The sequence below is a fragment of the Hirundo rustica genome, chromosome W (genome assembly GCF_015227805.2).
Source record: "Hirundo rustica isolate bHirRus1 chromosome W, bHirRus1.pri.v3, whole genome shotgun sequence".
Classification (NCBI taxonomy): Eukaryota; Metazoa; Chordata; class Aves; order Passeriformes; family Hirundinidae; genus Hirundo; species Hirundo rustica.
The window spans coordinates 6,128,876-6,142,760 of NC_053487.1; the positions used below are offsets into that span (position 1 = coordinate 6,128,876).

General features: G+C 45.8%; 1 protein-coding gene across 1 annotated transcript in view; it reads right to left on the reverse strand.

The window, feature by feature from the left end:
• GPC3 (glypican 3) overlaps window positions 1–13,885 on the reverse strand; it is a 166,651-nt gene that overhangs the window by 78,114 nt on the left and 74,652 nt on the right. The window contains 2 exon segments of the mRNA XM_040089155.1: window positions 12,590–12,710; window positions 13,539–13,579. Coding sequence (XP_039945089.1) covers window positions 12,590–12,710; window positions 13,539–13,579 — 162 coding nt within the window.

A 13,885-nucleotide genomic window follows, 5' to 3' on the forward strand; every position in this document is an offset into this window, starting at 1 on the left:
TCTGTAACAATGGGCTACCCAAATCTCTTTACAATGAGCACACTTAAAATGAACAAAAGGATGACAGGTACACCCCACTTGGATACAACTTATTGAATACTGGCTGGTCATTGAGTCTGTCGGTGAATTTTCAGCTTCAGGTCTCCCAGTGAAGAGGTTATTCTCCACTCCGGAATGTTGTCTTGCAGCTCGACCCTTTTTACTCGGGAAGAGTGTGTCCAGCCTTTTTCCGCGGTTCTTACTGCAGTGTCCGTGGTCAAGAGGACGAGGAAAGGTCCCTCCCAGTGAGGAGTCAGCGGTGCTTCTTTCCATGTCTTGATTAACACCTTGTCTCCCGGTTAGATCTTATGGATGGCAAATCCTAAGGGTGTACTCTGTAATATTAGTCCACGTTTTCGAAGTTCCTGTAAATTTTTATTAATTGATACAAAATAAGATTGTATTTGACAATCCTCAACTCAAGGGTGTCCCACTGGCATTCCATGTTTGTATGGCATTCCATATAGCATCTCAAAAGGGGATAACCCTGATCCTGAGTGGGGTTGAGTCCTGATGTTCAAAAGTGCAAGGGGGAGGTACTTCACCCATGACATTTTGGTCTCAAGCATAAGTTTTGATATTTGGGCTTTCAATGTTTGATTCATCCTTTCTACGTGTCCTGAACTCTGGGGGTGCCAGGGCGTATGGTATTCCCACCGAATTCCTAAGGCATTTGCCAAATGTTTTATGATTTTGGAGGTGAAGTGCGTCCCCTGATCTGAATCTATGGAGTCTGGGATTCCATATCTTGGTATTATTTCCTCCAGTAGTTTCTTAGCAACCACTTGAGCGGTGGCCCGAGGACTAGGGAATGCTTCTACCCAGTGGGTTAATTGATCTACTAACACTAATAGGTATCTATGCCTCCCAATTTTTGGTAAGTCAGTAAAATCCACTTGGATCCTCCCGAAGGGGCGATAGGCCAAAGAACGTCCCCCTTGGGATACCTGCCTAGTCCTAGATTTATTTATCTTTTGACATATCATACATCCCTGGACCTCCTGTTTTGCTAGTTCATAGATTCCTTTACACCCAAAGAACTTTAAGAATTGCTCAGCCAGGGCCTGGGTTCCCCAGTGGGTCTGCAAATGTACCCTTTTTAAGATTTTTCTGGCATAGGCCTTTGGTATTAATTCTCTACTATCTGGTAGTTTTCACTTCCCATCTTCTAGTATTCCTCCTATTCTCTTGAATTCCTCTATCTCTTTTTCAGAAGGACAGGGAGGGAATTCCTGGGGTTCACCCTCTAGGGTTTCTGGAGCATTTAGGGTAAGGAGCGCTGCCCTTCTTGCCTCCTGATCTGCTAGATTGTTTCCTCTTGTTCTGAACTGCATCCCCACCTGATGCCCTTTTACATATACTACAGTGATGGCTTTCGGCTCTCTTATAGCCTCTAAAATTTGTCTTATTAAATTTTCATGTACTAGGCTTTTCCCTCATGTATTCATTAATCCCCTTTCTTCCCAAATTTTTCCAAATGTGTGTACCACTCCAAAAGCATATTTTGAATCTGTGTAAATGTTCCCTGCTTTTCCTTTTAATCCTTTTAGAGCCCTCAGGACTGCATATAGTTCACATGCTTGTGCTGACCAGGATGCACTTAAGGGGCCAGATTCAACTACTTTTCCTGGTTTTCCATCTATGACAGCATAACCTGACTTTCTTTTCCCTTCCAAAACTCGGGCTGATCCATCCACAAACCATTTTTCCCCCTCCTCCAGTTCCTCATCTTCTAAATCTGCCCTAATTTTTGTTTGGAGTTCTATCATTTCAGAGCAGTTGTGGGTGGGCCCTTCTGATGCTTCTCCAAAGAGGAACTCGGCTGGGTTTTTGGCTGTGGTTGTTCTTAGTTCTAATTCAGGTGCGTGGATGAGTATGGCCTCGTATTTTAAAAGTCTAGCATCTCTAAGCCACTTATCTGCCTTTTGCTGTAGGATAGTTCTTACATTATGGAGAGTATATACTACTAACAGGGCCCCAAAGGTAATCTTCTTAGCTTCTTCCACTAGCAGGGCTACTGCCACAATTGCCTGTAGGCATGTGGGCCATCCCCTGCTTACTGGATCTAGCAATTTAGAGATATAACCTACAGGTTTTTTGTCCCCTGCCCAATCTTGGGTTAAGACTCCATGGGCTGTGTGGTTGCTCACATCTATGAACAACTGGAACTTCTTTCTCACATCTGGGAGGCTTAGGACAGGGGCTGCAATTAAAGCTTCCTTTAAATGCCTTAACTCTCTATCGTCTTGCTCAGTCCATTTCAGCTGGTCTGTGGTTAGTTTCTCATATAAGAATTTCACCTTTTCACTATAGCCCTCTATCCACTGTCAGCAATATCTGAGGAGCCCCAGCAGCTGTCTCACTTGTCTCTTGTTTCTCGGGGGAGGTAATTCTATTATGCCGGCCACCCTCTCTGGGTCTAATCTTTTTCTCCCTTTTGTAATCCAATGTCCCAAGTACTTTACCTCAGGCTCTGCAAACTGAAGTTTAGACTTTGAGACGTTCAGTCCCTTTTCTCCCAAAAAATTTAGTAACGATATGGTGCAAGCTTTCACATTCCCCTCCTCTTGTCCTGCAATTAGCAGGTCATCTATGTATTGCAGGATCTTGGTCCCCTCCCTTGGGGAAAATTGGCTCAGTAGCTGTTCCAGGGCTTGTCCAAACAGGTTAGGTGAGTCAACAAACCCCTGGGGAAGGGAAGCCCATCTTAGCTGTTGTTTTCTATTTGTGTCTGGGTCTTCCCACTGAAAAGCGAAATAGTCTCGACTCCCTTCTGCTAATGGGCAAGTCCAAAAAGCACCCTTTAGGTCTATTACACTATACCATATATCCTCTGGGGAGACCCAGTTCAAAAGAGTGTATGGGTTTGCTACCACAGGGAACTGTGTCTTTGTTCTCTCATTTACAGCTCTTAAGTCCTGAACTAATCGATAGCTCCCATCTGTTTTCCTTATTGCTAGGATAGGGGTGTTATGCCGAGACATACAGGGTCCTAGGATCCCTTTTGCTATTAAATCCTCTATTATAGGCTTTAATCCTCGCCTCCCTTCTAGGGAGATAGGGTATTGCTTCACCCTTATGGGGTCCTCTGGTCTTTCAATTTCAATTGAAATTGGTTCCATGTGCAGTTTCCCCGCCTCCCTTCCAGTGTGTCACACCTTTTGGTTAATTTCCTTCTCATCCTCGAGAGTCAATTTATATAAACTCCCTATTAATCTGGTATCTTTCACTATTAAATTAATACCCAATGCAACCATCAGATCTTGGCCCAATAGGTTATAATTGGCTTCTTCAACTAATAGCATATCTCCTAAGCAAATCTTATTTTCAGATTCAATTTCTACATTTTTGACTATGGGAACTTAAAAGGGTTCCCCCTTTGCCCCTATGACCACCATAGAATCCTTACTGATTTTACACCCTGGGGGCAATTGTTTAAATGTACTTTTTTCAGCCCCAGAGTCCACCAGGAAGTCCATCTCCTTCTCTCTGGGTCCTATTTTAAGTTTTACCACGGGCTGTTTAGATGTTATGGACCCCAAAATAAAAAGCCCTCGACATCCCTAATCTTCTTGGAACATTTTTTCATCCCTCATTCTCTTTTTGCAGTCCCTTTTCAGGTGGCCCCTCTTCTTACAATAGAAACACCCAGGTCCTTTGTCTTGATTATTAGGGGTCCTCTTCTGAGGGGGTGCAGGCTTTTTCTGTGGGGCCCTTTTTAATGTTTTCCCTAGGTCTTGAGGACGGTCCTGTTTTTGAGCTTCCCTTACTGCTGCTACCAATACCTTTGCCTGTATTTTCTGTTTCTCCTCATCTCTCCTCATGTATACTTTTTGAGCTTCCCTCAACAATTCCTGCAAACCCTTTTCCTGCCAACCCTCGATTTTTTCTAGTTTCCTCCGTATATCGTCCCATGATTTTGCCACAAATTGGGTTTTTAATAAAACTTCCCCAACAGGGGAATCAGGGTCTGTCCCGGAGTATACCTGAAGGCTTTTTCTCAGTCTTTCTAACCATTCAGTAGGGGTTTCCTCCTTCCCTTGGCATTCCCCAAATACTTTACTCAGGTTTTGTCCCCTAGGCACCGCCTCCCTGATGCCTTGAATTACTATGTTCCTCATATCAATCATACTTCTCCTACCTTCTTCTCTCTGAGCGTTCCACCGGGGTTCCTGGCTTGGCCATTTCCGGTCCCCTGGGGTGCTTTGGGGGTTTCGGCATTCCCACTCCCTCATTCCTGCTTGCCTTATCATTTCCCTTTCCTTGGTGTTAAATAACGACCTTAAGATTGCAGTAAGGTCCTCATATGAGTATATGCTAGTTCCTAAAAATTTGTCCAATCTTTCTGATACCCCTAAGGGATCATCCATAAGCTTACCCATTTCCTTTTTGAAAGCTCTAACATCACTTGTGTTAATTGGTACGTTTACGTATCCGATGATTCCTGGGGCAGTGGGCACTTCCCGTAAAGGGAAAAGGTTATTTCTTTCGCCCTCATTCTCACTTTCCACTTCATTTAAACTTTTTAATTGTCTCCTGGTTCTCCTGGCGGGTGGGGTATGCCTGGCCTCTAGTGGGTTCTGAGAAGCCTGTGCAGCAGGGCTGAGTAAAGAGGCCAATTCTAATTCAGGTGATGAGGAATCAAGGAGCGGGGCTTGGGGCGTGGGAGGCTGGGCATCCTGCCAGGAAGGCTGGGGAACTGGCGTGGGTTCTAGCAGGGAAGGGAGCCCAGAGAGCGGGGGCTGAACCACTGTCTGCGGGAACCATGGTCCCGGAGGAGGCGCTGATGCCAGCAGTGGCAGTGCCGGGACCCCCTGCAGAGGTGGAAACCCAGACCCTGGGGGTTCTGGAGGGGCAACCGGGTTCTATGCAGGTTGTGGGGGGGGCATGAGGTATGGCAGAGGCAGATTATCTAAAGGTTCCCATTTATCACTTGAGGTTCCAGTGGGATTATTAAGTCTCACTGGAAAAAGTTTAGTATCCGTTCTTTCCCACATTCTTGCATATTCGTATTCTTCCTTATTCTTTCTCATTTTTACGTAGCTGACTAAAGCATTACAAATCCACTTCTCAAATGTTCCGAAGACAGGCCATATTACATGATCCCATACTTCAACCTCCCCCCCAAACCTCCACGCAATAATGTATCATTTTTTCTTTAGATTTCTTTTTCCAGGCAGGGCATTCTTCCCAATGTTCTAATATCCATCCCAAAGGACTTTCAAATGGAATCTCTGGAATGTCCCTTGCTATTCCCTTTGCAGATTTCTCCGTGGATTTCTCCTGGGCTTTACTCTTCTTTTGCCCCATTCTATGGTATCACCGGCTACTAACCCTAAAGGTGATCGGCCCCTCCTAGGTTTTCCCCTGGTGACGAGCTCTCCCTTTTCCCTGTTTTTTCTCCCGGACCCTTCCCTGGTCCTAGGCTGAAAGGTTTACCAGTCCCGGAACTCCTGAGGACGTACCCTTCCCTTTCAGCATTCCTGTGACCGACCCCCGAACTCCCCGAGATTCGGGTTTTACGTGTGAGGTGCGTTTGTTACTCCCATAACTTTTGCTTCCCCCGCGACCGACCACACCCCTCGCGGGGAAGTGGAACTGCGGTCTTGGGGTCCCCACTCGCTTCGTGATAAAATCACGTCTCACTCACACGCTCAGTCACCCCCACTCAACCACGCAATACTTATGATCCTTTTCTTGCGTGGATTCTTCGTGCACGTAGAGTTTTACGAGTTGTATCTTCGCCGCGGCCGTGGAAGCACTGTATCCTGGACCTCCCCGAGTTCCCTGAGAGCTCTGATCTCGCCTATCCACCTTTTAAGTGTGGCTTTTTGGCTTAAGTTCATCGTGTGTTTAGATCGGTTCCACAAGGTCTCCCGGCTCTGCCAGGCCGCTGAAATCAGCGGGGCGCCTCCTGGCCAGAGACAGGGGTCCGAGGGTCCCAAAATCAGACCATCACGTCGGGGTCACCAGATTGTAATAAATGAACAAGCCAAATTCAGTAAATCAAAATTTAGAATTTTATTTTCAGACTTAAACTCAGTCTCCAATAGCCACAATTAAAAGGGACAGCGTCGAACCCTGGGGTTTCAGCACTGGGTGAACGCAGAAACAGACTCTGTCAATCCGCCACCCCCTCTGTTCACAAATTGTCTCCAGCACTGCCGGTTTTTATACAGTCTTTTGCTGAGAGTGGACAGCGACTGTAGAACTCTTGCTCCGTGGTAGCTTCATTAGGTATTCATGTTCAGGTCCGGGGTCTGTTGAATAGATTCTCAGAGTGGAACAATGCCATGATTGCTGGGTCCGGAGAAGGTTTGGAAATGTTAAATCGGGCCGGAACAGATAAGATATCGATCTTATCCAAATCGTTCGATCGTTAGCACGACCATCTCCCATTTTCCATTCTTTTAGTTTTTTTGTGTCCCTCCATGCAGCTTTTAGTCTTAGTTAACCCTAAACACACTTTAGGTCTACAGATCTTAAATCAGACCGAACGCAGATCAATTTTATATTGCATACCATTACATTTCACCGTGAATTAATTACATATCACATTACCTAACACGAATTAACTTTAGGTCATATATCACAATAGTTACAAAGAAACTTGCCAGGGGAGGGAGGCCTTGGGCTATACATCCCTTCCAGAGATGCCAGGTGGATTTTACAGAAATGCCACGAGTGGCAAAGTTTAAATACCTTCTAGTAATAGTATGTCAGTTAACAGGGTGGCCAGAAGCATTTCCTGCCATTTCAGCAACTACAAGATCAGTTATTAAAGTATTTTTAAAACCAATAATTCCAAAATATGGGATTGTAGAAGCAATAGACTCAGGTAAGGGATCTCATTTTACAGGAAAAATTCTTCAAGGAGTTATGACTGCTCTAGGGATAAGATTGAATCTCCACACCCCCTGGCATCCCCAGAGTTTGGGCCAGGTGGAGAGGATAAATAGAGAAATAAAGAAACACCTTTTGAAGCTAGTAATAGAAACTAAGATGCCATGGGTACGGCTCTTGCCACTGGATTTAGCAAGGATAAGAGCTAGACCCAGGGGAGATATTCAATTATCTCCCTTTGAACTGATGTTTGGAATTCCTTACCCTTACAATTCCCAGCCTAGTGGGGGGGTAGAGATAAGTGATGTATATTTAAAACAATATGTGGCCAGGATACTGTCTCTTGTGAAATCTCTTTGACAGGAAGCTCAGCTGGCACAGACCCTGTGGACTTTGCTGTTCACAACATCCAACCAAGAAATTAAGTCCTAGTTAAGGAGTAGAAAGAAGCACCACTAGTGGCTAAGTGGCATGGACCTTTCCAAGTGTTGCTGACCACAGAAACAGCCATCAAGACAGCAGAACACAGGTGGATCCACCACACTCAGGTCAAGGTCTCTGAGGCCCTGGAGATTTGGACATCTCAGCTGGAAGAGAAGGACGGGAAGCCACGACTGACACTCTGCAGGAGTGGACTGGAGCAGTAGCCAGTGCGTCGACATCGGGGGAAGCCTCGTGTGCCTACCCACAGAGAGCCTGTTGAAATGGTTTGTGTGGGCATCCCTCCTCTCAGATCTCCAGTCACTGGGGGCCAATCCTCGCTGTCATTGTTTTCTTTATGTTAAGCTGTTTCTGTGCCTTCGCTCGCCACAAGTGGTGTAGAAGACAATGTGAAAGTGAAAATTAGGTTAGGAGATTAGATTACACTATTAGAATATTTCTCTTAATAATCTTAACTTTATATTGCCAGTTAGGTTGGGGTCAAAAGTGGGAAAATAATTTTTTAACCTTAGGAGAAGAAGTAGCAAAACCCTTTAACTTTAAGAAAGTTAGCTCATGTACTGGTCCAAACATGGAAAGGATAGGAATGGAACATGTTTTTGTAGTTACCTGGTGGACTATGGGTTAAACAAATGCTTTTCTTCCTCTTATGTATGGCAGCAACTCTTATCTTTTCACCATGCATGATCCCTTGCTTAGTACAACTTATTCAACACGTGATCAAAGGGATGCAGGTAGTAGCCATGCCTACTGATCCAGAGATGGCTACAAAAGGACAGAAATTGATGTCACTGCAAATAATTGCAAAACCAAAAAAAAAAAAAGACCCAACAACAAAAAATTAAGTCAACAAAAGTTTGTAAAGACAATTATTAAAAATAAAAGAGGAAGGATTGAGAGGAATGAGATTTGTCTTTACAAAGAAGCCCTGAGTCTGCTGGTAGATAAAACTAGCACTGAGAGATAAGAGAAACAATGGGAAGGATTCTATTGATTGATGAATGGAAAAGAAGATACTTGCCTTTACAAACAAACCATAAGTTTGTTTGTAAATGAAACTGAATATTGAAAGACGAAAGCAACAATGGGGAAAACCCATAAATCCCATAAAAATTAAAAATTTGCAGGGGGTTATACATTAAAAGGGGAATCTTAGGCATTTCGGGAAGTCTGTACCTCTCAAGTACCTCAGCCAATGGGGAAAGAGAGAGGGAAATGCGGCCGGGAAATTAGGATAAAAAGGAGGCTGCGTCCTCTGAAAAACCGAGAGACCCCAGGGGAAATGCCCCATGGCCTCTCCCTTTATTCAAATAAAGTAAAAGGTCTCCTCTGTCTCCTTTTTGGACATAAACCTCTGGTGTTCATGGATTTATTTTCCTAACACTGCCATGGGTAGGTGTTGGGGAGGAGGAAGCCAAAAAACCCTATAAATATGATTGCCTATATTCTGAGAATGTGAAACCTGTAGGTGAGATAGAATTGAAAGTAAGTTTTGATGTTTGAGATGTATTAGATACTGGATGTATGGGAAAACAGTTATGTGACCATCTGAAGGTTACCTGCAGCCAGACCCAGGTCAAATGGAATGTTCTGTCTCACCCCTCAATGTATGGTTCATCCCACACCTGTAACCCTCCCCTGAAGTATCAGGTATCTGTAACCCCATTGGCACAAGTCCTGTTCCAGCCCACCTCGAGACCCCTTATCAGGGGGCTGCGAAGGTGGCTCAGCCTCTTTGCTCTTTGCTCTCTTTGCTTGCACCCTTTCCCGAGGACTTTCCTCTCTTGGAATTTCCTCTCCCTACCTCTCCCTTCCCCCACCTTCCTAGGCCTTGCCACGGGCTGCAGCCTGGCAGCTCAGAGCAAGGCCTCACATCCGTTACAATAAACCTCATCTTCTAAAACCTAACTTCAGAGATCTCTCGTCTACATTTATCTACACCGTCCTGGAGTCCTCAGCAGCAGGAGGAAGCAATTTCTACAGGTAGGGACACCTTCCTTAGACCAGTTTCCTCCAAGCCCCATCCAGCCTGGCCATGAACACTTCCAGGAACAGGGCTGTTACAGCTTCTCTGGGCAAACTTTGCAACTAATTTGCACTAATCACTTCCCCTTTTCTCCTGATTTTATTCTCAGTTCCTCCTCTTTCTCAAACACAGCTTTATAAGAGGGTTTGACATTTTTCAGGCTCTTATATTTATGCTGTTCAAACCAAAACAGCTTACTTTCCCCCCACAGCATTCCAACCTGACACTGCAAGCCAGTGGGGGGGTGTCATGGGTTGGCACAGTTTTGTTTCAAGTTATGGAGAAATGTGGAATGTATTTCCTGGTCAGGACCTGGGAATTGCTTTAGGAAGGACAGGAACCTATCAGAAGGTTAGTTGGAATATTGGCATCTGTTTTGACCACTAAAAATGTCAATTGCAACTTTGAGAAGTATCCATATAAAAACACCTGATTTCCTGCAGGTCAGCCTTTTTTCCCTTTGGCCAGAGAGACAGACAGATAACATTGGGTTGGGCCTGCTGCTCCCCCCCCCTTTGGGGGGGAGCTGGGCCAAGGCCTAGATGGATCCCATTGGCTCCCGGGTTGGGGGGGGAGAGATTGCTGCTTTACAACAACTACTTTCTCTAAACTTCTCCAGAGTAGGGAGAGATCTCTGCTGGGCCCCTGATAAGAGCTATGGGCCCTGTTTAGGCTGAGGCCGCCCTGATATACACCAAGGGGTGGGCAAAAAAGGCATTTATGATCTTGCCTGGGTTTTTTTATTCTGGACTGTCTGGGTGCTCTGATCTCTGATGTTTCTGTGGGAATTCTTCCTTCCCTCACCAGTGCAGCCTTGAACATCTAACACCATCAGCTGCAGTGAAAGAGAGAAAGACTCTGGGCAGATTTAACTCTTTCCTGGCAACATGAAGCTTCCAAGGCCTAACCCTTCCCTGAGAGAGAAAAGGACAGAGTGAACATAGAGAAGAAACAGCATGAAGTCAGTGGAGCGAGAGTGAAAGGACTATTAGGGCAGGGGGTTGAGGAGTTTGTCATTCCATCCTTATTGAGCCATGGAAATTAACTCTATATGGAAATTATCCCTTTAAATCATGGGAAAGATATGCATTTGGGGAGATAATTGTTAAGATTTGTGTGTGGATTTGAGCAAAGGTATTTGTGATGGACTAAGTGATAGTAATCCCATAAGATGCTTGGACAGAGATAGAGAAGTCTGCGCCAGTGAAGAAGTGAGAAGATATCTCTGTACCTTGAGGTGAAGAATCCTTCATCTTTGGAATTATTCATCTTTAAAAGGTGACACCCCAGTATGCAAGAGTCTAAGACCCATAACCCATAAGCAGCTTGGGAAACTGCTAATGGGAGGGGTCATGAAAGCAGGTTTCCCCGGGCGGCTGTTTTTGTGACAGTTAAACCCACAAGAGAACTGTTTGGCAGCTCCCGCATTGTGGGGTGCTCCTGGGGACCCCAATCCCTCGCTGCATCCTGCTCCCAGACAGCATCTAATGAGGCATGCCTGTGTCGGAGGGCAGGGTAAACCGGAAATGGCTGTGAAAACAGTCCCTGGCAGTCTCGGAGCAGGAAAGCAGAGGTTAGCAGAAAAGTTGCTTAGCCAGCAACTCCAAACAGAGTCGCCCTCATAGCCCACCCGGCTGGGAAGCAAAACTGGGCTTAACCCCAGGAACCCACCACTGCCCAGAGCTTCACAAGATCCCCACTGGGAAGAGCTCTCTCAGGAGAGATGGGGCAGCTCAGCTGTGTTAACCGCAGTACTGTTACAGCGCACGTGCAGTAACACGGTCCTAAAGAGCGACTCGCACCTCTAAGCCCAGAGCACAGGACTGTAATGGCACAGATGATACGGCAAAGGGACGGATTCTCATTTGGCTATCCAAAGACTGTTTATTCAGGGACACGAACAAGGAACAGCAAAGGGGTCCAGGGACGCAGAATAGAGGTTCAGGGATGAGAACCAGGATCGGGCCGAGGGCACAGGGCTATATACTAGACAAAAGGGGCAGATCTGAGGGTCAAGGGCCAATAGGGATAAAGGGAAGTGGTGCAGGGGGGTAACTAGGAACCGGGGGGAACCAACAGGATAACGGGTGGAGTACTGCAGCAAAATTAAGCCAATGGGGGTTAAAGGAGGGAAGAACAATCTGGAAAGGGTACATACATGGTGAACAGGGGCTGAACAGGGGTGACAACTAGCTAACCAATAATGTAACAGAACTTAAAAGATATTATCATGTGGCTGCAAAGGCCCATAAGGAGGGAGGCTTTTCTCACCATAACCTAGAGGGGTGTTTCTGCCTGTTTGCATTGGTCCCTCCAAGGTTGAGGCATAACTGCCCTAGTGGCAGGCCCCTGGGCCTCCACACATTACCACCTGAGGATTCATCCTGTGAGGTCCCAGTGCTGTGTCCTGGCAAAGCAGCAAGTCCAGGCTATCTGCCTATGAAAAACATCCCTATGAGTCACTGTGACATCCACACTCAGTGACATAGAGGGTAGAGCAGAGTCCAGATGCAGACCCCAGCTCTGCTGGCCTAAGGCAGTGCTGGGGAAGGTTCAGCCACAAGCTGAACGCTCTGCAGAGCTACCACCTAATTCCCTGGCAGCAGCAGGGCTTGTTCACAGGCCTAACCTGGCACGGCATAATGGGTAGAGACAAGATGCTGTTTGTCCCAGGAAGGATGCCAGGTCTGAACCAGTGGGAAGGAAGCTTCCTTCCCAGCAGAAAGGATCTCATCCAGCTCTGCCATTTACCCATCCAACAGTAACTTGCCCCATTACTGACTGGGAGAGAATGCCCAGGGAGATACAGCAATGAAAAAAGTGACCCTTATTGCCAGCCATGAGTAATGCCAAAAGGAACTCCTCGAACCAGAGGGGACATCAGATACGTGCTACATGACCCTCTGCCAGCACATCATGCTCAAGGGCACCCCATCAGCTCCATCTTTCCTGGACCTTCACTGCTAAGGGCATGGATGCCCAGCAGAAGCATTCTTGTACTGCGGCCATGCATCCACGCATGATCCAGGCACAGTCTGAGTCCTGGGAGGCTGCACCATGCAGAACCACACCACACAGCCACGTGTGCCCTGTAGGCCTGGTGCTGTGCACAGGGCTCCCAGAGCTGCTGCAGATGGAGACAACCAGGATGTCTGAGCCCAGAGACAGTGCGGGGGAGGCCAAACTGATTTGGAAACCACCCACTCCAGAGACATCTCTGCTGGCACGTCTACAACAAACCTGGTTGATGTGTTTCAGCTTGTCAATAATCTGGCTGATCACTGGCTCTGGACCTTTCATCTTAACCTCACGGTTGTCAGCCTGAGCTTTTTCTCCATTCCTTGTGATCTGGGGACTGTACCTGTAGGAATGAGAACAGAGAAGACCACAATGTGATGGGCTAATAGAGAGGAGATCTTTAAAGTTCAGTACGAACATAAGAAATCCCAAGACAGGCACCAGCCCTTTCCAAAACAGAGAGCACAAGCCCTTTCCAAAAGAGAGAACACAAGACAGTTAATAATGACAAAGAAAGGACAGAAGATTCCCATAAAAATTTTTGCTCTGACTTTGCAAAGCAGCAAGATGATGTAGTTGTATCACTTGAGGACAATGAAGTCCTTTCCAGTCCATTAGTAACCAAGGAAGATGTTAAACAGTATACAACAGAGATAAATATTTTCACATAACTTGCACCCAAGAGTCCTAAAAAAGCTGGCTCAGAAATTCTGGCTTGCTCATGTTTGTTTAAAATAAATCTTGGCAGACCACAGAGACTCCAGTACAAGAGCAGTAGTGTTGTGCCCACAGCCAAAAAAATGAGTGGGATGACCCAGTTAACTGCAAGCTGATTAGCATAACATCAACTCCCTTGCAAAATAATGACTATCACTGATGTGTGATTTCAATAATAAAGAATTAAAGCATCAGAATATAATTAATTCTGTCAACATTGCTAATGGAAAATAGGTGTTGTCAGACAATCCTGATTTCAGTCTTTGATGAGATCCAGCCTTAGGGATCAAAGTAACTGCTCAGACAGAATGTACCTCGACTTTGGTACAGTGCTGGGCTCTGCACCACAGTGTTATATGTGTATATGATAATTCGTGCAAATAAAATTGTCATATATTTTTTATGTACTGTTAAAATATACTCTTATAAGTTTTAAAACCCACAAGCCAGAGACTGCAACATAATGTCAAAACCACCTAGACAAAGGAGGGAGGACTTCATTTACAATAAAATAAGTGTGGCCAGCTCGGAGATGGATCGCCCATCAAGTTGATCCGAGGACTGCCTGGGCGATGAATATGTGATAAATATCTGGAGACTGAGTTAACCAGGGCCATCAGAGAGATACATCTCAATGCCGGATTCCGGGAACACGATCATGGGTGCTCATCACTTTCCGGACATGTTTTGTTCAACTTGACACAGAGAAAGAACTCCTCATGAATACGTGTAGTCCTGTCCTAGGGTAACTTTATGATGCCTGTATCCCCAATCGTCTGTTCTGTTTGTGCTGTATATTGA